At 48.2% G+C, this 24653-nt stretch overlaps 1 protein-coding gene across 1 annotated transcript; it reads right to left on the bottom strand.

Moving 5' to 3' along the window:
- Positions 1-5819: 5819 nt before the first annotated feature.
- LOC129019853 (leukocyte-associated immunoglobulin-like receptor 1) lies at positions 5820-23234 on the bottom strand. The gene is given in 11 exon segments (XM_054463287.2): positions 5820-6376; positions 6917-6969; positions 7189-7226; positions 7315-7357; positions 7450-7542; positions 7545-7577; positions 8198-8236; positions 11692-11742; positions 12583-12876; positions 17052-17087; positions 22865-23234. Coding segments are annotated over 11 exon segments (1164 nt in total). The 5' UTR covers positions 23202-23234; the 3' UTR covers positions 5820-6229.
- Between the last annotated feature and the right edge of the window lie 1419 nt (positions 23235-24653).

Here is a 24653-nt window from a genome sequence, read left to right as displayed (position 1 = left end):
TGTCACCCAGGCTGGAGTGCAATGTGCAATGGCATGATCTCGGCTCACTGCAACTCCGCCTCCCTGGTTCAAGTGATTTTCCTGCCTCAGCCTCCTGAATAGATGGGATTACAGGCTCACGCCACCATGCCCAGCTAATTTTTGTATTTTTAGTGAAGACAGGGTTTCACCATGTTAGTCAGGCTGGTCTCAAACTCCTGACCTTGTGATCCTCCCACTTCAGCCTCCCAAAGTGCTGGGATTACAGGCATGAGCCACCGCGCCTGTCCGAAAATAGTGTCTTATTTCAATGCGCTGTGTGTATAAATTATGAGCATGATAAGATTCTACTCATATTGTGACTTTGCTACTTGCTCTACAAATACTATATCATTACTTTTTATTGTAATAAAGTACACAAACATAAAATTAACCATTAACTATGTAAAAGTGTACAAATCAGTGGAATTTAGTGCATTCATAATCTTCTTCAACCATCACCTCTGTTTAGTTCCAAGTAATCTACAACGCCTTAAGAAAAAAGGCCACACACTTTAGAGAAAACAGAGCCAATACAGTGTGTGTGTGTGTGTGTGTGTGTGTGTGTGTGTGTGTATCCCTCTCTCACTGGGAGAAGATATTCTCAGCTAGATTGGAAAAGACCAACTCTTTCTGAAACCCTGGATTAATCTAGTGGTTGTTTTGCCGAGAGTGGTTTGTGCAGACGTCGGTCGGCAGAACTTCTTGGACTTCAGAGTCTACACACACCCATTTAGGTCTTGGATGGTGGTGAATTCTCATCTGGGACCCTTATTAATCTCTCTTGTCAATACACAGCACAAAACATGTAACTAAGGAAGGGTGGTCTCCTAGCCCCCATCCGTAATGAGTCTTCCCATCATCTCCTGTATAGTCAGGAAGTCTGTGCCTCCCTCCCAAGCCACTGCGGAACTGGGGGCTTTCTCCATTTCTTTGTCTTTTTAGAGCTTCTCTTGTAGCTCTAAAGACCTTTATATTTCAGTGGATTCTCATGCTTCTCATATCTTCTGTCTCTTAGGGCACAGTCCTTCCAGGTAGTTAAAAGCATCTGTCAGATTCCGAAATCTCCAGTCACCGCCAGCCTCATCCAAAATCCCAAATCACCTGCTCACAGGATGGAGGGAGCTGAGGACTCTGCTCTGTCCTGGGGTTCCTGAGGCCTGCAGTGATGTTCCACGCAAAGGGCCATCCCCAAGAGGATAGGATGGACCAAGAATTAGGAACATGCAGAGAAGGGCTTGAGACTTTTTAGGGTCACAGGTGAGAGTGACTGGCAGAGGCCATGGGTACAGGAGGTCTCCCAGCAGAGCTGGGGTCCTAGGGGAAGGCACTCCCTTCTGGTTCTTGGGGTCAGCAAGGTGTGATCTGATAGAAATGGAGGACAGGTTCACACTGTTGGCTGTGGTGTCCTCCTGGGAACAGGTGGGCTAAGCCTCTCCAAGGGCACAGACCTGTGGGTTTCCCCAGACCTCACTCTCAAGCCCAGGAGAGACCCAGCCCCAGTGGTCACATTTCTTCAAGAAGAAGAGAATGAAGCTCTTGGGTCTGTGATCCCTCCATGAAGCAAGGCCCATGAGCTTTGTGATTCTTGGTCTAAACCCTCCTTCCCAACACCTGCCGAGGCTCTACGTTCTCCCTTCACATAGACACTCTCCTTGACCATGCTCGACTCAGGCTCCTCTGAGCTCTTTTCCAACGAGCCGTGACCTCTGGGCTTCCATGTTTATCTCTGCTTTGCCCAATTTTAGTAAGAATTGCAACTCTTTTCCAATTCTTACTTAAGAAAGAATCCTGCAGAGTCAGTTTAACTCTAGATATCTGACCACCCTTAATCAGATGGTTCACAGGTAAGAACCCTCATTCTCCATCAGCCTCAGGTGATGTCTGGCCGCCTTGGCCTGCCTTCAGCAAGAATCCTGCTGGGTCGGTTTAGCCAGAGTCGTCTTAAACCCTGAGGACTTCTCTTAGCAATTTTCCACTGACTGACCCCACTCACCCTGCTCCAAGGCTACAAATTCCCACTTTTCCTGTTCTACTCAGAGTTGAGCCCAGTCTCTTTCCCACACTGCGTGATTCCATCACCATGGTCCCTGTACCTACAGCAACAGTCCTGAATAAAGTCCTCCTTACGGTGCCTCAACAAGTGACACTGGATTTTTTTTTTCTTCAACACCCTGCCCAGCTGGTCCAACGGTCTGAGAAAGGGAAGTCCAGACACCTGGCCTCTGCTCTGGACAGAAGCCGAGAAGTGATCTGCAGATCAGGGTGCCATGATTGCCACTCCGGGCATCTCTCACACGCTCAGGGTATCTCAGTTCCATGGTGGGAACCACTGTCCTCAGGAAAAGCTGTTTTCTTTCTGTGTGAAAGTAACCACCCGAATCCCCAAGGAAACAGGAAGAAAAGGTTGGCAACAAAATACCCATTAAAATTCTCCACATTTTGACTGGGTATAGTGGCTTTCGCCTGTAATCCCAGCACGTTGGGAGGCCGAGGTGGGGCAGATCACTTGAGGTCAGGAGTTCGAGACCAGCCTGGCCAACATGATGAAACCCCCTCTCTACTAAAAATACAAAAATTAGCCGGACATAGTGGCACATGCCTGTAATCCCAGCTACTCTACTCAGGAGGCTGAGGCAGGAGAATCGTTTGAACCTGGGAGGAGGAGGTTGCAATGAGCCGAGATCACGTCACTGCACTCCAGCCTGGGTGACAGAGCAAGACTCCGTCTCAAAAAAAAAAAAAAAAAAAAAATTCCACATGCAAAGAAACTGAAACACAGTCCATACATAGCGCCACTGACTCCCTATCAAATGTGAAACATTTTTAAGTGATGTTTCTTCACATGGAAAACGCTGGTGGGGAGAGAAAGGGACAGGGCATGTTATCACACAAACCAACCATTTTTCAGGAGGGTGTGCAGTGTGGGGTGTGCTACAAACTATGAGGGCTCATTGCAGACGTGCAACAGAGGGAGGGATGCTTCTGGTGAATTTTTAAGAGAACAAGCAGTTTATAAAAGGGCCCGTAAAAATATTGATCCTGTTAGGGGAAATTAAAAAGCCTGTTATATATGCATGATAAAACAGAGAAAAATAAAAATAGTCAACATTTACCTGGCATTTTCGATGGAACAGACTCTGGTTTATTTCACCAAAGCATCATCAAAAACCCAACGAATTATATTTTTTTCCTTAGGTAGTTAATACCTGAGGAGTTAAATAGCATTGCATGCCAGTGAGGATTCCATCCTTGTATGTGTTGGTGTGGGTTCACGTGTGTTTGTGCAACGGATCATGGTGCACTCGGTTCAGCAGAAGAAATACGTCTTCTATGGAGCTGGGTGCGGTGGCTCACGCCTGTAATCCCAGCACTTTGGGAGGCCTAGGCGGGCAGATCACCAGGTCAGGAGATCGAGACCATCCTGGCTAACACGGTGAAACCCCGTCTCCACTAAAAATACAAAAAATTAGCCAGGCGTGGTGGTGGGCGCCTGTAGTCCCAGCTACTCGGGAGGCTGAGGCAGGAGAATGGCGTGAACCTGGGAGGCGGAGCTTGCAGTGAGCCGAGATCGCGCCACCGCACTCCAGCCTGGGCGACAGAGCGATACTCCGTCTCAAAAAAAAAAAAAGAAAAAATTAAAGCTCAGGACAAATTAAAATTTGAGAATATGGCAGGGCAGAAACCTTCCAGCGCGGTGAGCTGCAGCCTGTCCTGGAGTTCAGGAGCCCCATACGGTCGGCAGCCCCTGCCCCTGAGACCTGACTGAACGTGGAGAGGTTGCTCCATTTCTCAGTCGATAGTTTCTCCAAGAAAAGGGGGGAAAATAATAAGGCATGCTGAGGACAGTGTGTACAAGGACTTAATGTGTCAATATTTGCATAGAACTAAATTAGCAATTGCCCTATAGAAAGAGCTGGCTGAGCTCTTGTTGAAGTTTTAAAAATTATATATATCGGCCAGGCGCCGTGGCTCACGCCTGTAATCCCAGCACTCTGGGAGGCTGACGCGGGCGGATCACCTGAGGTCAGGAGATCGAGACCAGCCTGGCCAACATAGTGAAACCCTGTCTCTACTAAAAATACAAAAATTAGCCCGATGTGGTGGCACGTGCCTGTAGTCTCAGCTACTCGGCAGGCTGAGGCAGGAGAATCGCTTGAACCCGGGAGGTGGAGGTTGCAGTGAGCCGAGATCGCACCACTGCACTCCAGCCTGGGTGACAGAGCAAGACTCCCTCTCAAAAAAAAAAATTATATATATCTATATATATTATATATTTTATGTAAATCTAATATATATTATTTATTTTTATTTATTTATTAAATATATATTTTATATAATGTATATTTTATATATGTATTATATATTATTTATTTTTATGTATTTGTTAAATATATATTTGTTTTATATAATGTATATTTTATATATGTATTATATATTATTTATTTTTATTTATTTATTAAATATATATTTATTTTATATATAATGTATATTTTATATATGTATTATATATGTATAATTTTTTAACTATGCTTCTTATAAAGGCCTGCAATTGTCTTTTCTGTTTTTGTTTTGGTTCCGGTTTTCCGGGATTTTTGGATATTCTTCTTTCTCATTGACAGATTGTAACAGTCTATTTTAGCGGGTAGAATGTGATGCCTTGATATCTGCTTCCATGTGCAGAGTCCTTTCCAGGCAGGGCCGCACCAGGAGCCGTGCCCGTTTGAGTCTCCACTTCAGGCTTGGCATTGTTTTATTTTGTTTTGTTCCATTTTGTTTTGTTTTTAAAGACAAACACAAATTAACTCAGAGATTCTCTCACCCCCTGGTGACTCGTAGGGTAATTTCCTGTTTTAATCTGAGTTGAGAGAGCACATGAGACCATGCGGGTGGGGTGGCGACATGGATACGCCTTATCCAGCAGTGGACTCAGGGCTCTCTTGGGACACGTGAGTGTGAGGGCATGCTGTGTGCATGTGTGAGTGTATACATGCTTGTGCGAGTGTGTGAAGCTTTGGGTAGGTGAGGTCAGCTCTCTGTCTACACCCAGACACACGTCCCTCAGACACCTCCCTCATTCATCCCTGAAACACAGGTTCCATCTGAAAACACTGACAGCAACTCTAAGTCCTGTGATGAGCAAGTTCAGGAGATCCTGGGTACTGCATGGGTGGTGACGGCTGTGCTCATTAATCTGATTATGGCGATCATTGCACAATGTACACATATATCAAATTATCCCATTGTACACCCTGAATATATGCAATCTTGGTCCATTCAATTTTAAAATGAAAACGCTGACACCCCCTTTGTAGGTCTTGCTTCCCTCACTCAGCTTTGAACAACTGTGAAGACAGAGACTCAGCCCAAGTGACCTGTGCACTCAGGACCAGACACGGGGTTGCCAGATGTGGCATCTTCAAAATTATTTACTGATGCACAGAGTAAAGTGTGACCCAGAGAACCGGGCTTGGCTCTCAGCTGCAAATGCATAGTGCAGTTTCAAGTTTAGCTCTTCACTTTTAGGAAGGTCTTTGGGGTCAGAAGGGAAGATCATTACAAAATCTCCGGGGTCATTGGAGATTCACAGGAGACACCTAGGACCAGCTGAGGGACTACATCACTGCTCATGAAATCAGCTTGGTGTTTATAGCTGGGTCCCTGGAGACAACCTGTGACTGGGTTTCTGAAAATAGCCAGGTGACTATGGCTGGATCTCTGAAAACAGTCAGGTGAATAAAGTTGTCTAGAAACAGCCAGACAACTGCAGCTGGGTCTCTAGAAACAGTCACAACTGTAGCTATGTCTCTAGAAATAGCCAGGCAACTAAAACAGAGTCTCTAGAAACAGTCAGATCACTGTAGCTGGGTCTTTAGAGACAGCCAGACAATTGTAGATGGGTCTCTGGAAACAGCCAGGTGATTAGAGCTTGGTTTCTAGAAGTAGTCAGGTGTATGTATCTGGGTCTCTGGAATCAACTGCAACACAATCTATCCAAGGAGTTGGTCAATTGTAGAAGGGACCACCTAGTTAAGGAAACTTCTGGATGCTGGTTAGAAAACTCCAGTCTCCAGCTCTTGTCTCCAGGACAGCTGCCTGGCTGGCTTTCCAGATGAGGATAAGCCCAAGGGGAAGCCTTCCAAAAGGCTGCTTCAGGCTTTTCCTAGAGTGAATTTCTATCCTCAGGTGCAGAGGCCAGGTGGGTATGGGGTCAGTGTCTGGCAATGGCTGCATACGTGATGGGCTCGGCAATGGGCTTTGTGGACTGTGGGGACACAGCCTGGGCTGTCCTCCGTGTGAGGGCCCAGTGGTCCAGCTGAGTATACGTCACCTCCTGGGAACTCCCTGCAGCCGGGGCCTAAGAGAGGGAGAGCCAGGGTGAGGGAGTGCCTGGTGGAGGGTGAGGTGAGGGGCTGTGGGGAGGGAGGGCTGTGGCGGCCATCTCCATGGGCTCTGAGGACCCTCTCCTGAAATTGCATCCATGTGAAGAGCCCTCCCACAGGGTATTGGGGTTGGTCTACGTGACAATGAACAAGGCAGAAGGGAAGACTCCTGACTTCCAAGCTGAGCCAAAAGACATTATGCTTCCATCCCCTCACCGCCACCCATCCTTGGATCCCTCCCTCTGGGTGAAGCCAGCGGTGTGGAGTGGCCCCTGTGAGAGGAACAGAGGTTTAGTGCCCACAGCCGGGGGAGTGAGCGTCTTGGACGTGGATCCTCCAGCCCACGGGAGCCTTCAGATGCACACAGCCCTGGGCGACCTCTCGACAGCAACCTCAGGACAGGCCGTGAGCCGGAACCGCCCAGCTGAGCCACTCCTGAATTCCCAACCCTAGGAACTGAGATTTTTTTAAGCTGCTAAATTTGGGGTACTTTAATAACTAGTAGGGAGGCTCACCGAGGTGTCCGTCTCTCTGTCCTTCTCAGGAAGTCCATTGACTGTGGTCTTGTCTTGGGGAGAAAATACAGGGTCGGTTTTCTGGGGAGGATGTCACAAGGCAAATCTGCCCGAGACCCCCCCAGCTTCCGATGACATCCTGCACCCAATCTATAATACGACCTTCTAGAATGTTCCCAAAGATTCTTCCCACCACCCCCTACATTGCAACTGGATTGGCACCAAGTTCCCACTTCCCCATCCCAGGCCTATCCCTCCTCCTCCCCTTTTACCTGCTGTCCTCTCTAGCACATCAACAGTCAGGTCGGGCCTGAGAGGAAAAACAAAAGTGAACCTCAGGGGCAGCCTGGTGGCCGAGGACCAGGTGGAGGTCCAGGAGTCATTCCCAGGGGCCTCACCTCTGCTGTGACTTCTGCTCCTCGTCCTTGCTTCTGGGGGGCCCTGAGGACAGTCGGGGTGTGAATTAAGGAGACCTTCTTCCTAGCCTCTCCTGACAGCTTCCCAGGTCACTCCACCCTGCCCCTGAGACCTACCCTGCTTTATCTGATTCTGGCGACGGAGGAAGAAGAGGACCAGGAGGAGGAGACAAAAGAGGAAGACCACTGAGACCCCGATGAGAAAATAAAATGCTCAGCACTCAGGCCTTGGGAAGCAGGTGCATCTAAGAAATACAAAAACAGGTTTTCAGCAGTGTGCATTTATTGAGCACCTACTGTATACCACACACATGTCGCGTGCATGTCACAGACTTACTAATATATAAAATCTATCAGGTAAATAATAGTCCTGCAGCAGGGCGTGGTGGCTCACGCCTGTAATCCCAGCACTTTGGGAGGCCAAGGCCGGCAGACCACGAGGTCAGGAGATGGAGACCATCCTGGCTAATGCGATGAAACCCCGCCTCTACTAAAAATATAAAAATTAGCCAGGCGTGGTGGTGCATGCCTCTAATCCCAGCTACTCGGGAGGCTGAGGCAGGAGAATCACTTGAACCCGGGAGGTGGGGGAGGGAGTGAGCCAAGATCATGCCACTACACTCCAGCCTGGGTGACAGAGCGAGAGTCTGTCTCAAAAATAATAATAATAATAATAATAGTCCTGCAGCACAGGGATCGTTATCCCCTTCTTCCACCACCGGGGTCCTGAGTGCTGGGGTCCTCTGCACAGGGACACAGACGGCCATTGGCAGAGCAGGAATCTGATCAACCCCAAAGCCTGACCTCTTTCTCCTTCCCCAAGAGGCACACACCAGGCTCATGCTCCACGGCCCCCATCACTCACGCTCATTGTGACTGTTGTCCGACGGCCTCTGCATGGGTCCTGGGAGGGAGGAATCAGAAAGAGGAGGAGTTAGAGTCCTGAGCTGGACAGAGAAGGCTCTGAGTCCTCCCAAGTCCACTGTGGGGATCTCCCTTCACTCCCCAGGACCCTGGCTGCTCCCTCTAGACCAGCATCGACCAGCAGAGTCTTCTGTGATGATGGAAACTTTCTACATCTACTGTCCAGTATGAGAGTCACACATAGCTATTGATATTTAAATTTATCCAAAGTTGAATGTCATGAGAAACCAGCTGCACCGTCTGCACCTCCAGGGCTCGGTGACCCCACGTGCCTGATGCCATCCCTACTGGACGGTGCAGATACAGCGCGTTTCCTGGGCGTGAAGCTGTGGTAGACATCGCTGCTCTCTGCCCTCTGTGGATCTAGGCAGAGACCAACCACCCGCAAGAAGAGGAAGGGAGACCTTCCCTTCCTGACCTCCTTCTGGGTTCCCACCAGAGTGCAAGGATCCCCATGTCTGATTTTGTCTGCGCTCGCGGCAACCCTCTGACGGGGATGTAACCAGCCCTCCTGTGGGAAGAATCCTAGTCCCAATGTGCTCCTGTTTCCTGAAGCCCTGCAGCTAGCGGGCGAGTGTGTGCGGCACCGCCCAGGCTCCCTGCGCAGCGCATTGCACGCCCCGCCCCCCGTCATCTCCTCCAACATTCACCCTCCTCTGCACAGTGCACGCCACTACCCAATTCACAGGCGACCAAATGGGGTCCTGTGGGGCTCCCCCAAACCCAGGGTCCGAACCAAGCGTCCCTCTTCCAGGAACAGCGTCCCTCCCCTCCCCCGCTGCCGAGGCAGCATCTTCAATATCCTTCAAGAAAGGCAGACATTCTCTCTTGGAGTGTCCTTCCCTCATGCCGCCTCCACGGTCCAAGGTCCAGGACACCACCCGTTATTCTACACCATGACTTCCTGGGCTTGGTCTTCATAACATTTGCCACCATTTAAAATTACATATGTATTATATATGTGCAATATTACAATTTTTATATTATTTATAATTGTATGATCATGTATTATGCAAACGTATAATATATAACAAATATATATTTTCAATTATGTAATCTTGACATATACATTATAATTTAATGTATATAATGTTAATTGTATGATTTATACTTATAAGTTGCATATATTCACTATAATATATAATGTATAATGTGTATTACATATAAACATATTTAAACATAAAATTTTTCTATAATTATAATCTATAAATAATAAATATATATTTATGTTTGTACCTGTTTATTAATTATAATAGCACCTGAAATTTATTGTACTATATATTGTAAATATATCTTTCATATAATATAATTATAGTGATATGTAGTGATACATTAACATTTTTATTATATATATTCCTTATATATGTAATACATTATGTGAACATATTTAATATAATTGAAATGATAGACCTGAAATTCTCCATTGCGAATCGTATCTTTTTATTTGTATATGCATGTATAGGCATCAGTGCATTTCTATTGCTCATTCGAATTATTTCTCCCCATTGAAGTTCACGAGACGGGAGGCCATTTCTCCTCATTCACAGTGCATCAAATCCGGAGGCTTCAGTGCCTGGCATAGTCCCTGTGAGGACAAAATACTTCCTCAGTATTCATAGGAGCATCCCTCCTTTGGGGTTTTCTAATCAGCACTGATGTCAGCGCCGTGTGTACCTGAACTCAAGTCTCCCCTAAACGATTCTACCAGGACAGCTCTTTTATTGCCTCTGTTTCACACGAGGAATTTGGGACACAGGAGGTTTGGGTGAGTCACCATCAGGCATAGAGCTGGGAGGTGGCAGAACCACCGGGATTTGAACCATGAACCCAGCAATCTGGCTGCAGGAGGGTCTGTCCTCGTGACCTTTATATGTCACTGCATGAAGATGAGAGAGGAGAGAGGGAAGGAGAAGAAGAGAGGGAGAGAAACAGAGGCAAGATATTCCCACAGACGGAAGGCTAATAAAAACCAGACACTGGACTTGAACCAGGTCTGCGGGACTCAGGAGCATGTCCCGCTGTGCCCCAGCAGCCCAGGAGCCTCTGAGGGGGTCCGGATGGAGCACGGCATCGCTCCTCCCGCCTCCCCATGTGGCTTCAGCCCCTGGTCCCACCTGCCTGAGCTCACAGCCCGAGCCTCACAGGCAGGCACTGGGTCTAGGTCCAAGGACGTACTCTGGTGATGGAAACCCAGGTGGGGAAGGGTCCGCGGATGGCTTATGACCCCGTGTCCTCCCCTGGGAGATTCTGGTCACAGATCACAGGGGGAGATGGACAACTTGAGACCCAGGGTCTTGGGGCAGCTGCACTCCCATCACACAGAGTCCAGGGCAGAGCCAGAGGCAGCTTCTCTCCCATCACAGAGTCCAGGGCAGAGCCAGAGGCAGCTTCTCTCCCATCACACAGAGTCCAGGGCAGAGCCAGAGGCAGCTTCTCTCCCATCACAGAGTCCAGGGCAGAGCCAGATGGAAGGGAAGCCTCATGGCTTCATCCTGGTCACCGTTCACAGCTACATCCCCTCCCTGTGGCGCCCTCCTCCTCTTAAGGGACCTCACTCCACTGTTCAGGCCTCCCCCGGAGACCACAGAGCCAACAGGAGCATCCCCGTCCCTCTCCGGGTGTCCCAGGTTGGAAGGTGAGTTTTTTTGTTGTTGTTGTTGTTTTTGTTTTTTTTTTTGAGATGGAGTCTCGCCCTGTCGCCCAGGCTGGAGTGCAGTGGCGCGATCTCGGCTCACTGCAAGCTCCGCCTCCCGGGTTCACGCCATTCTCCTGCCTCAGCCTCCTGAGTATCTGGGACTACAGGCACCCACCACCACGCCCGGCTAATGTTTGTATTTTTAGTAGAGATGGAGTTTCACCGTGTTAGCCAGGGTGGTCTCGATCTCCTGACCTTTTGATCCGCCCGCCTCGGCCTCCCAAAGTGCTGGGATTACAGGCGTGAGCCACCGCGCCCGGCCGGATGGTGAGTTCTAAGTCCCTCCATCAGGTGCAGATCGAGGTGAATGGTGAGGTCACGCCCACAAGGGGGCAGCGTGGAGCTCTGGCGAGCCCGAAAGTCTGGGGTGGGGCTGCCCGGGTGGGTGGCCCCTGCCCCTTCATAGCCTTGTGCCTTTAAGCAAGAAACTTTAATTTACGTTTTGCGTATTAGAGAGGAGGAGGAGTTAGAGAATCAGACAAGTACCTCCCCCATTAAGTGGCGCTTGCATTAAGTGCTTTCCACAGTTCCTGGCATGGAATGAGGTTGCAATCACTGTACCCTTGTTGCTATGGTCTCTATGAGCATTAGCGACCTCCCAGAGCTTGGTGGGTGACAGTCCCTTCCCGTGGCCTCCCTAGACCTTGACTCCAAGCCCAGGGCGGAGGGCTGAACCCGGAGCTGCATCCCCAGCACAGATCCCCCTGTAATCCCTTCCGGCTGAGGGCCCTGCTACTGACCAGCTGAGGAGCCGAGCTCTGTGTCGGGGGAGTCTGGGCCTCCAGAGGTTTCTGTAAACAGGGGCAGGAGAAGGATTTAGAACCCGTCCCAACCAACCTGCCCTCCTCCACCCTGAGCCCAAGGCCGCATGGCCAGCACGCAATCCCAGACAACGTCCCGAGACTCCTGAGAAAATGGGGCAGGGGACAGGAGGCTGGGGAGAGCGCTGCTGCTTGCCCTATTCTCCCTGGGGCTGGTCACTCCCTCTGCTCCTCCCACAAGCTCTTCTTGACCTCAGGGGACCGTTGAGGTCCTGGGGGGACATGAAGATGGATTGGAGCCTCTCCAGTGGACTTTGACTCCAGGATATCTCGGGCTGAGCACACGCAGGGGTGCATGTGGTCACATACCAAAGGTTTTCCCAAAGCACTGTCCCGCCCTGGTCAGGGGCCATCCCTGGCCCCTGTGTTCTGCCCAGTGGGAGATGAACCACACCAGGAGAAGCATATTGCCTGGGGCAGATTCTGGCTCAGTGGAAAGGAATAACAAGTGGGACCATCCATCCTGTGTGAAAAGACACTCATCCCCTTGTAGGGGGGTTGCCCCCTAATCTCTGGGAACCGACTCCCCACCCAGCCAAGCAGAGCCAGCTCTGAGCCCACCGGATGCTGGAGCTGAGTGTCCAGGCAATCCATGGCGTCCAGAGGAGACCAGGACTCCAGGGACCTAAGCAGGTGTGAGGGTAGAGGGGAGGTGTGTGCAGAGGGAGAGGGGAGGGGAGGGCTTGGGGGTCAGGAGGAGGGCAAGGGTGGACACAGAGAGAGGATAGCAGCTGGGACACGGTCCAGGGACCTGGGGACAAGCTCGAGGGTTGAGCTGAGACTGGGGCAGGGCCCAGGTGACGTCCTCACCTTTTACCAGCAGCTCCAGGAAGTCACTGTGCTCAGACCATCCAGGGGGCTTATAATAGATGCAGCGATAAAGCCCGGCATTGCCTTCACTTACTGAGTCAATGTGGAATCTGGCCCCTGACTCAGATGGACCAAGTCGAAACACATTACAACTATCATTGTACTTGGCTCTATCCTCCCTCTCCAGGCGGAATGCGTAAACCCCAACCGGGCCCCGGCACTGGAAGGTCACAGGCCTCCCCAGGGGGATCACAGTGCCTGGCTCAGCCGAGATGGAGGGTCTGGGCAGGGCCCCTAGGAGAGAAGCAGAGAAGGATCTCAGCATCCACTATAGGAAGTCACCATGCCACACACGTCATTTTAGCATCACACTTCAGGGTTTTTAGCAATTTTATAGAGTTATGCAGCCACGACCACAGCCCAACCTTAGAACATTCCCACGCCTCCTGCACCTTCTACGTGCATGTGATTCTCGTCGCTGCAGAGTTTTTTCCCAGTTGACAGTAAGGACCCTGAGACTTGCTCACAACTAGGGACTTGCTCAGGGTCACGTGGGAAGTGTCGGAGCAGCCTGGGGCCCTTCATGTGTGCTGCAGAGCCCAGGGCCACTTTCCCGAGGGACAGAGGGTGGGAGGGAGGCACAGGATGGGGATGACAGGGTCATTCGTGAAGGACAAGGGACAGGGAAGCGAGGGCTCTGGAGATGGCTCGTGCTGGGGCCTGAAGGGCACTGGCCGGTCCCCGGGTGGACTGAGTGTGGGACAGGGGTTGCCAGGCTCCTGTGAGGGTCCGATGAGGTGAGGGTGAAGCCCCCAGCCCTGATCTGCTCATAGCTGATCCCCAGCCCGTGACAGGTCCCCATTGCTAATGCAGATCTCTGTGGAAACACCACCTCTGGGTTTTCCTCATAGTTTCTACTTTCTCCTCAGCTTAATTTGCATTTCCTTGTTATTAAAGCTCTTGAAAACCCCCATTTATCTCAACTGGGCTTGGGGTGGAGGAGGAAGGGCGTGTTTGACGCTGTGAAACAGGAAGGTTGTTTCAAAATTAGCAAAATCCCTGAGCGGAGCAGAGAGCTGGCAGGGCTTCAAGTCACTCATCCCATCTTCATTCATTCTTTATTATTGACAAATTAAAACTGCATATATTTAAGGTGTACAACATGATGTTTTGATATAGGTATACACTGTGGAATCGCTGAATCAAGCTAATTAATATAACCTTATTATGTGTAGTTAATTGTTGTGGTGAGAACATTTAAAATCTGCCCACTTAGCGATTTTCAAGCATACGATACATTGTGATTAACTCTAGTCATTATGTTACACAATCCTGAACTTACTCTTCCTGTCTAGATGAAATTTTCTATCCTTTGACCAGCATCTCCCCAAACCCACCCATTTGTGCATTTTTCTTTCTTTTAACCATATCTCAGTTACTTATCAATCCGTTTAAAGACGCTTTTCATGAGCTGCTAATTCCGCAAATGTGAGAAACACATAGGACGCCTGCCGTTTGGAGGTGGACATCCAGAAGGGAGGACAGATATTGATCGAAGAATTGTCCAAATCTGCAGCTGCAAACTGCAGTAAGTTTCCTGTGGGTAAGTGCAGGGAACTAGGGGACAGGTGGGCGGTGGAGCTGACCTCCTCTGCAAAGTCAGCGGAAGCGCTATCTGAGCTGAGAGCTGAGGGAGGAGTAGAAACTACCTGAGCTGAGCAGGCAGGGGACACCAGGGCACTCAAAATGGGAAAATCAGCCAGTGAATGTTGCTCAAAGGAAAAAAGGTTTTGGAGAGGAGAAATCAATTCAAGAGTTATCATGTACAATACGGTGACTACAGTTAATAACAATGTATTACATTATTGGACATTGCTAATTGAGGTGATTCTAAGCGTTCTCACCACAAAAAATGATTAGCACAGGAGGAATGCTTACGTTCCCTAGCTCAATGTAGCCATTCCTCGCTGTGTGCAGAGACCACAACGTCATATTGGACATGACAAATACATGCAATTTTCATCGGTCAATTTTAAACTGAATTAATTAATTTTTAAAAATCAGACCAGGCGCGGTGTCTCACACCTGTAATCCCAGTACTTTGGGAGGCCGAGGTGGGTGGCTCACCTGAGGTCAGGAGTTCGAGACCAGCCTGATCAACATGGTGAATCCCCGTCTCTACTAAAAATACAAAAACATTAGCCGGGCTTGGTGGCAGGCACCTGTAATCCTAGCTACCTGGGAGGTTGAGGCAGGGAGAATTGCTTCAACTAGGGAGGCAGAGGTTGCAGTAAGCCAAGACCGAGCCATTGCACTCCAGCCTGGGCAACAAGAATGAAACATCATCTCCAAAAAAAAAAAAAAATCAGCATGTGAGATGGCCCAATGTTGAACAGAATATGGAGTGTTTGAGAAAGCGAAAGAACCTAGAGGAATGTAGAGATGAGTGAGCCCAAGGTCACAGGGGCAGGATGTGGCTGGGAAAGTGGGCATCTCCAGAAGAAAGAGAGGTGCCTGGGTCTAATTCTATCTGAAGATAAACAGGGGAAGGGCTCTGAGAAAAAAAATTCATCTTACAATGAAATATTAAGTGAAAATTTTTGAATACAATTTAAAAACTGGGGAAAGTACAATGGTCATGGTTGTGCTTTTGCAAATCGCCGGTCCCTGGGGTCAGGAACGGAGCAGGCAGCAGTGGCATGGACAGGCTGAGGCCGGCCTCGGGGAGCCACGGAATGGAGAGGGGCCGTCACCTGGGGGTGACGCAGGAAAAGTCAATGAAGAGAGAGGGAAAGATGAGAAAAATGTAGAGTGAAATCACCAGGACTGGGTGATATGATGCATCTAGGGGGATGGAGAAGAGGATGAGTGTTCAGAGTCTGCCCTTTGTGACTGTCATGTTCCCCGCCAAGAAGTTGCCGAGTGAAGTGTGGGCTCGTCTGGGGAAAAGTGCCGGGCTCAGCCTTGGTCGTGTTGGGTTTGAATTCTCATTGTGGAAATCGGTGTGTGGAGGTGACGCCTGCACTCCCAGGGTGACCGCAGCGCTACTCACAGCCGCCAAGACCTGGAAATAACCTGAGTTATGTAACCACCACCAAATGAATGGATGAGGAGAATGGGGTGTGTATATGCAATGGAATATTATTCAGCCCTAAAAAAGGAAGGACATTCTGTCATTTGCAACAACATGGATGAACCAGAGGACGTTAGGCTCTGGTTCATAAGCCAGGCACAGAAAGACAATTACCGCATGTGGAATCTAAAAAAGTTCATCTCGGCCGGGTGCAGTGGCTCATACCTGTAATCCCAGCACTTTGTGAGGCCGAGGTGGGTGGACCACCTGAGGTCAGGAGTTCGAGACCAGCCTGGCCAACATGGTGAAACCCCGTCTCTACTAAAAACACAAAAATTAGCCGGGCGTGGTGGCGGGCGCCTGTAATCCTGGCTACTCGGGAGGCTGAGGCAGGAGAATCACTTGAACTCAAGAGGTGGAGGTTGCAGTGAGCCGAGATTGTGCCACTATACCCCAGCCTGGGTGACAGAGTGAGACTCCGTCCCAAAACAAACAAACAAACAAAAAAGGTCATCTCACAGAGTTAGAGATTAGAATGATGGTATTAAAGGATGGAGATGGGGGGCTTGGGAGAGACACTGATCAAATGGTACAAAGTTTCGGTTAAACAGGAGGAGTAAGTTTTTGAGATCTATTGCATAGCAGGCTGACTATAGTTAACAATAACTTATTATATATTTCAAAATTGCTAAAAGTAGGTTTTAAATGTTCTCATCACAATAAGTATGTGATGTGATTGATATGTTATTTAGCCTTATTTAATCTTTCCACAATGTTTATATACGTTGTAACATCACATTGTACCCCACAGACATATACAATTATTTGTTGATTAAAAATAAGATTTTTGGCTGGGCGCAGTGGCTCATGCCTGTAATCCCAGCACTGTGGGAGGCTGAGGCGGGCAGATCATAAGGTCAGGAGTTCGAGACCAGCCTGGCCAATATGGTGAAACCCCGTCTCTTCTAAAAATACAAATAAATAAATAAATAAATAAATAAAAATAATTAGCTGGGGGTGGTGGTGTGCACCTGTAATCCCAGCTACTCAGGAGGCTGAGGCAGGAGAATCGCTTGAAACTGGGAGGCAGAGGTTGCAGTGAGCTGAGATTATGCCACTGCATTCTAGTCTGGGTGATGGAGTGAGACTCCATCTCAAAAATAAAAATAAAATAAAATATAAGATTTTTGAAAATAAGAAAAGCAAAATATGACAGGTGGAGAATGAAGGAGAGAAAGGGGTGAGGGTTATGCATTTTACATTTGGAACAGTTTGCAATCTAGGGTATATTTAAAGGGATCCCTCCAGGCCCTCTAAGAATCAACATCACTCCCACCCAGAACTGCCCTTGGGGTGACAGAGGGGACTGGGAAGACGGGACGAAGGCATGACTTACCCTCCTGCGTGTGGATCATCTGGGCCAGGCAGAGCACTGGAAGAGAAGCTCCAGTGAGAAAAATGCCCACCGCCCAGTCTCCTTACGGGGCTGCTTTCAAAAGGGGGCTCGATGGAGCTGGGGGGCATTCAGCATTTCATAACGACCAAGCCAACGCTCCTCGACATCACTATCTCAGTGTAATCCTTCTTGCTGCAAAATGGTTTCAAGATAAATCCCAAAGTCTCCTCTTCCAAAAAGGCTCCTGCTCCCCCAGCCCTTCTTTTTGGTGGTGTTGTTGGAGACAGAGTTTTGTTCTTGTTTCCCAGACTAGAGTGCAGTGGAGCGATCTCTGCTCACTGCAACCTCCACCTCCTGGGTTCAAGCAATTCTCCTGCCTCAGCCTCCCGAGTAGCTGGGATTACAGGCACCCGCCACCATGCCCGGCTAATTTTTGTATTAGTAGAGATGGAGTTTCACCACGTTGGCCAGGCTGGTCTCAAACTCCTGACCTCAGGTGATCCACCCGCCTCAGCCTCCCAAAGTGCTAGGATTACAGGTGTGAGCACCGCGCCTGGCCCCCCAGCCCTTCTTAAAGCTGACCTCATCCCCACACCCAGGACCCTGTTTTTAGGACAAGGTCGTCTCTGATCAGCCTTAGGCCCCGGGGAGAGCAGCAAGGCAGTCTTGGGGGGAGGAGGACACTTTCCTCCCCAGAATCTTCTGGACTAGAGTCAGGCTTGAGCAGGGAAATTTCCAGACCTCCCGACCCCCTTTCCAGTCCTTCCCGCTCCCTCCAGGACTCACCTAGGCCCAGGAGAGTAGTGAGGTGTGGAGACATGGCCCCGGTCTCAGAACTCTGCAGCAGACACAAGCGGACAGGATGTGCTGGCCAGAGGCCTCCTGCCTATGGGGTTTCCACAGCAACTGCCTCACACAAGAGGGAGAGCTTTCTGTTCTGTTCTTTCCACCCTTCCCACTAGTGAGATGAGAGGGAGGGCCTTGGTTTCTGAAAAACGTCGCTTACCCGCGTGATCAGATGACCCTAAACTAGTTACCCGATGTGTCAGCTTCTTTCTAAATCTATGGGACGAGGCAGAATAAAGGTCGTGCAACCAACTGACTTGGACGCTATCCCAACTCCGCACGTTAACGACCACCGCTCTTGGGCAAGATGTTACAAAACTAGAAGTCGACATGTCTTCGTATTTAAAATGAGAGTCATGGAAATCCTTCCCAAGTTTTTAATATTGTGGTCTCTGCTAAAATCCCAACAAGGTATGTAATGCGTTAAAAAAGATCCTACAGTGCACCGGGCGCGGTGGCTCACACCTGTGATCCCAGCACTTTGGGAGGCTGAAAAATTGTGCACTCACTATAGACAACGATGGGAAGTTTCCTCAAAAAATTAAACATAGAGCTACCATATGGTCCAGCGATCCCACTTCTGGGTCTGTATTTAAAAGACACAGGCCAGGCACAGTGGCTCACGCCTGTAATCCTGGCACTTTGGGAGGCTGAAAAATTGTACACTCACTATAGAGAACAGTGGGGAGGTTCCTCAAAAAACTGAAAATGGAGCTACCATATGGTCCAGCAATCCCACTTCTGGGACTATATTTAAAAGAAACAGGCCAGGCGTGGTGGCTCACACCTGTGATCTCAGAACTGTGGGAGGCTGAAAAATTGTGCACTCACTATAGAGAACAGTGGGGAGGTTCCTCAAAAAACTAAAAATAGAGCTACCATATGGTGCAGCAAACCCACTTCTGGGTCTATATTTAAAAGAAACAAATTAAGTATGCAAAGAGCCGTCTGAACTCCCCTGATCACTGCAGCACTATTTGCAATAGCTAAGACATGAAAATCATCTAAATGTCCATTGACAGATGAATGGATGTAGAAAATGTGGTACACACACAAGGGAATACTATTCAGCCTTAAACAAGGAAGAAAATTCTGCCATGGGTGACAACACGGACGAACTCTGAGGACATCACGCCAAGCAATACAGAGACCAAGTACTGCATGATGTCACTTACAGGAGATCTGCAAAGTCACCAGAGTCAACAACATCACAGCAGGGAATGGTGGTTACGGGGGCTGGGAGGAGGGGGAAATGGGGAGTTATTAACAAACAGGCCCTAGAGATCTGCTGCACCACATATGACCCATCGTCAGCAATAACGTCTTGTTCACTTGAAATTTGTTAAGAGGACAGAGCTCACGTTAAGTGTTCAACAACGATAGATAATAATAAATATTATATATAAATAATTATAATTATTACATCTAATAATACAATTAATATAATATTATTAGTTAAAATTGTTTATTTTATACGGTCATTACATATATAATTGTTTATATATAATAATACAGCAAATACTATATATATGCAAGTTTATATATAATTGTTAATATATATAAACTATTATAATTATGCATATACAATTAACAATTTGTGTGTGTGTGTGTGTGTGTGTGTATGTGTGTGTGGAGATGGAATCTCGCTCTGTTGCCCAGGCTGGAGTGCAATGGTGTGATCTTGGCTCACTGCAACCTCCGCCTCCCAGGCTCAAGCATTCTCTTGCCTCAGCCTGCTGAGTAGCCAGGACTACAGGTGCACACCACCACGCCCGGCTAATTTTTGTATTTTAGTAGAGACGGGGTTTCACCATAATTGGCCAGGCTGGTCTTGAACTCCTGACCTCATGTGATCTGCCAGTCTCAGCCTCCCAAAGTGCTGGGATTATAGGCGTGAGCCACCGCACCCAGCCCCATTAACAATTTTAATTGTTATTATATATATTATGTATAATACACACACACATTCACACGCACACACACACACACATACTCTCTACTAAAATGAGTTCCTTCCCCTCCTCCCACAGTGTCATTTGGCTACAGGTGGGGGTGAGGTGGTCCAACAGCACATGCAAAACCCTGAAGGGGCTGAATGGTCAGGAGACAGTGCTTAGAACCTGGCATTGAGGTCTGGGGCCAGATGGGCACTCAGCCGGGTGTGAAACGAGGAGGAGGACCAGGACCAGCAGTGCATTTCGGCATCACAGAGCTAAGGGGGATAGCAGCCCACCCTATCACGGATTCTCATCTCCGCTGCTTCTGAGGACACTGGGGAGCTTGTCTCCAGGTGTAACTGTTGCAGACATTGATGAGGGTCTACACCACAGCCGTTGCTTACTTCTTCCTTACTAACAAAAAACCAGTTCTGTTTGAGTGGCTATGCTCCAAGCCCAGGGAGCAAGTGGGAGGGAAATGGAGTTTAGATTAAGGCGATTTTAGCAATCCCATTTTCAGGGTTTGATTCAGAGCAGGGCATATGACCAGATATGACCAATAATACTTAAAGCAGAACAGAACAATGTTCCTGGGAATCATATTTATCTCTTAATAACAGAGGGTTTCAAAAAAAAAAAAAAAAAACAACAACCACCCTAGGCGACAGAGTGAGACTCTGTCTCAAAAATAAAAAGAAAGTTTTTTGCATCAGAATAGTCCAAACATTTCAAAAACATTGAAACATTCCAGTATAATCACTGCATTGCAGACTGGTCCTCCTCCCGAGACGTGGTGACTGTAATGATCTCAAGCTGGGATCTCGTGGACGGAAAGGGGAACTCAAGCTAAACCCTGGTCCACAAAGAGTTCTGCACAATTCAGCTCCAGGTATGTTCTTCCAATCTAATCCAATTTTCTGTGAATATGTTAGACTAAGTCTGTAAGACAACAATCCATCTAAAAAATAACAATAAACCAACTAAAACTGCTTAACATAATATATTAAAGACTTTTTTAGGTCAGGCGCGGTGGCTCACGCCTGTAATCCCAGCACTTTGGGAGGCTGAGGTGGGCGGATCACGAGGTCAGGAGATCGAGACCATCCTGGCTAACACGGTGAAACCCTGTCCCCACTAAAAATACAAAAAAAAAAATTAGCTGGGCGTGGTGGCGGGCACCTGTAGTCCCAGCTACTCGGGAGGCTGAGGCGAGAGAATGGCGGGAACCTGAGAGGCGGAGGTCGCAGTGAGCCGAGATCGTGCCACTGCACTCCAGCCTGAGAGACAGAGCCAGACTCTGTCTCAAAAAAAAAAAAAAAAGTTTTTTTAATGCCTCAGAGATATAAAAACTAAGTGAAGGCTGTGCAGTCAAAAGTGAAAGAAAGACGGACTCCCCAGACTCAAGCTGAATACTGAACCTGATGCTCACCTTGATGATGATGAATTAACTGAGCTTTATTTTCATGGTTTTGTAAATCATGGGGAGAAGGATAAAGTGCAGGGGTACAGATTCCAAAAGCTTCCACCTCATCATAAGAATGATTTCAAATCACTCACCAACTTCTCGTGGTTGCAAGGAATACTACATTTGTTTTGAAACTTAGCATTGAACACGAGGCCAAAACAAAGTGGCTCCTGAGAATGACTTTCCTGCTTCTGACTCTTCTTTCACGTGCAGAATGGTTTCTATGTATTAGATTCTCCCCACTGCCTCTTTTCACTTTAGGTCTTCATTAGCGGTTTTTAATCAGCTTTATCAAGGAATCCTTGGCAGACAAACTGCCTTCATTGAATCTGTGCAATTCAGTGAATTCTGACAGTTGTGAAACCACCAACATATCTAAGATTTTCCTCACTACTCAGAAGATTCCTCCTGCTGACAGAATCAACATCAAAGGTCACAGAACACATGGGCAGTTATTCTGGGTTTTTCCATAAAAGGGGTGATACACAGCTGTCGTCCTTCCATATTCTCAGAGGGCCTCTCCACCTTTGCATTCCTCTAAGACTTTCATTCCAGCTGGAGAAGGTCTATGTCCAAGGCATGCTACAGATTCAGAACAGCACAGCTTACTCACTTAAAAATGTTACTCGGACTGGGCACAGTGGCTCACACCTGTAATCCCAGCACTTTGGGAGGCCAAGGCGGGTGAATCACGAGGTCAGGAGTTCGAGACCACCCTGGCCAACATGGTGAAACCCCCTATCTACTGAAAATACAAAAATTAGCCGGGTGTGGTGGCGCACACCTATAATCTCAGCTACTCAGGAGGCTGAGGCAGGAGAATCCCTTGAACCTGGGAGGCAGAGGTTGCAGTGAGCCAAGATCATGCCACTGTACTGCAGCCTGGGCAACAGAGCAAGACTCCATCTCAGAAAACAAACAAACAACAAACAAACAAAAAAAAGTTACTTGGTGTGGGATGCACGGGCATAGAGTAATGATTCTCACACTAGACTCAGATACATACACAATATTTGCAACTTAAATTAAACACCAATTAAATGTCAAGTGGAAAGACAACATCTACATAAATAAAATGACATAAGATGCAATGTGAAATGTCATTAAAAGAAGAGTTTGCATTAGAATAGTTCAAATATTTCAAAACTATTCCAGCACCATCACTGTGTTGCTGACCTATCTTCCTCCTGAGATGTGGTCACCGTAATGATCTCAAGCTTGGACCTCGTGGACAGACTGGGGATCTCAAGCTAAAACCAGGTCCTCACAGTTCTGCACATTGCAATCCTGTGTCGTTCCGTCCAGTCTAATCCAATCTCAAGGACCCTATTTCCTGAGCAACCCTGGCTTGGCTCAGCCAAAGGGAAGCGTCTACAGAATCTGAGTCTAGAATGCCCGGAGGTCTGTACTTCTTGCTGTTTTCAGTCAGGAGATTCAACTGCAAAGCCCTCCCCAAGTCACCCACATTGGCTCACGTTTCTGTGCCCCACCCTTCCTGCCTGGGAGGACCCTTCTTGTTCAGCCAAAAAAAGCAACCTGAGGGTGGGGTGGTAGCAGGGACTCACCCATTTCTCTTTCCATCTTCTGGCCCGGATGCAACCCTGGAAGGAAGACCTCAGGACGATGATCATCTTCATAGGATTCCCGACCTGTCCCTGGCTTTGTCCTGAATATTAGCCGTGGCAGCCTGGCCTGGGCTCCGATGGTGGATGAACTTGGCTTTCCACGGGCTGCCACCTCCAGCCTGCACTGTGGAGAGACCAGGTCCTCGGAACAGTATTTTAACCTTGTCCTCCTTTCCCTTCCAGGGTTTACCAAGACATAGCAGGTGTCATAGATGTGAAAAAGCTTCTGCAATACCAGGGTCAGGAACTGAGCAAAACTGAAAAACACACAGGACATGGTCTGCCAGGTGCCAGCATCACAGCTCAAATCTTTAACAAGGTCCAACCACAGGCACAGAAATAAACAGCTTCTCCCTGCCCTGTATACGTCTCCGATTTTACCCAGGGTGGGGCTGAGGAAGCAACACAAATTCCCAAATGTTACTTTTTATTTTTGCATGAGAGCCGAGGCAATATTAGACAAGCCTTACTCCCTAATTAGTGCCTGACAAGAACCCTCTGTCCCAATCCCTCTATTCAACCTAGGCACAATTTGCTTTTACCAAATGTGAAACCCATGTCAAAGCCATGCTGTGAGTATTTACACCAGAGAAATTGGCAAATGCTACACGTCAGGGTTGTTTTTTGTTTTTCTTTTTGCTTTTTTTTCCAGAAAACTGATTGTCAAGCCTTTACTAGCACACTGCTGGTAAATTTCCAAAGGCTAATTTAAAGAAAAAATTTTTTTTACAGAACATGTAAAAAAAAAAACAACGTGAAGTCAACATGCTCCAGGGAAATCAGAGGCTTGATGAAGCATGACTATTTCTGTAGTGTATACTCCATCCCGTTTCCCCTCCTACCTCAGCTACCGTAACCAGCATCTGAAGTCTTATATTCAAATTTCCCTTGCACGGCGGGCACAGTGGCTCATGCCTGTAATTCCAGTACTTTGGGAGGCTGAGGCAGGTGGATCATGAGGTCAGAAGATCAAGACCATCCTAGCTAACACAGTGAAACCCCGTCTCTACTAAAAATACAGAAAATTAGCCGGGCGTGGTGGTGGGCACCTGTAGTCCCAGCTACTCGGGAGGCTGAAGCAGGAGGGAGGCGGAGGTTGCAGTGAGCCGAGATCGCGCCACTGCACTCCAGTCTGGGCGACAGAGCAAGACTCCATCTAAAAAAAAAAAAAAAATTTCCCTTGCACTTTTGTATATATAGTGTTATCTCATCGATGTATCTGTTTGGCATGTGTGTGTATATATGTGTAGGCTGTCATCTTTAAAATTTATTTATTTATTTATTTATTCATTTATTTGAGACACGGTCTTGCTCCATCATGCAGGCTGGAGTGCATTAGCACAATTGCAGCTCACTGCAGCCTCCACTTCCTGGGCTCCAGAGATCCTCCCACCTCAGCCTCCTGAGTAGCTGGGACCACAAACACGCGCCACCACACTCTGCAAATTTTTGTTTTGTTTTGTTTTGTTTTGTTTGATAGAGATGGGGTTTTGTCTTGCCCAGGCTGGTCTCGAACTCCTGAGCTCAAGCTCACCCACCTTGTCCTCTCGAAGTGCTAGGATTACAGGCATGAGCCAACACACTTGACCCATGCTATCATTTTTTTGTTGTTGTTGCTGTTTTTGAGACAGACTCTCACTCTGTCGCCCAGGCTAGACGGCAGTGGCACCATCTCGGCTTACTGCAACCTCTGCCTCCAGGGTTCAAGTGATTCTCCTGCTTCAGCCTC

Source organism: Pongo pygmaeus, chromosome 20, assembly GCF_028885625.2.
Source record: "Pongo pygmaeus isolate AG05252 chromosome 20, NHGRI_mPonPyg2-v2.0_pri, whole genome shotgun sequence".
In the NCBI taxonomy this organism is placed as follows: Eukaryota; Metazoa; Chordata; class Mammalia; order Primates; family Hominidae; genus Pongo; species Pongo pygmaeus.
This window is presented reverse-complemented; position numbering and strand designations above follow the sequence as displayed.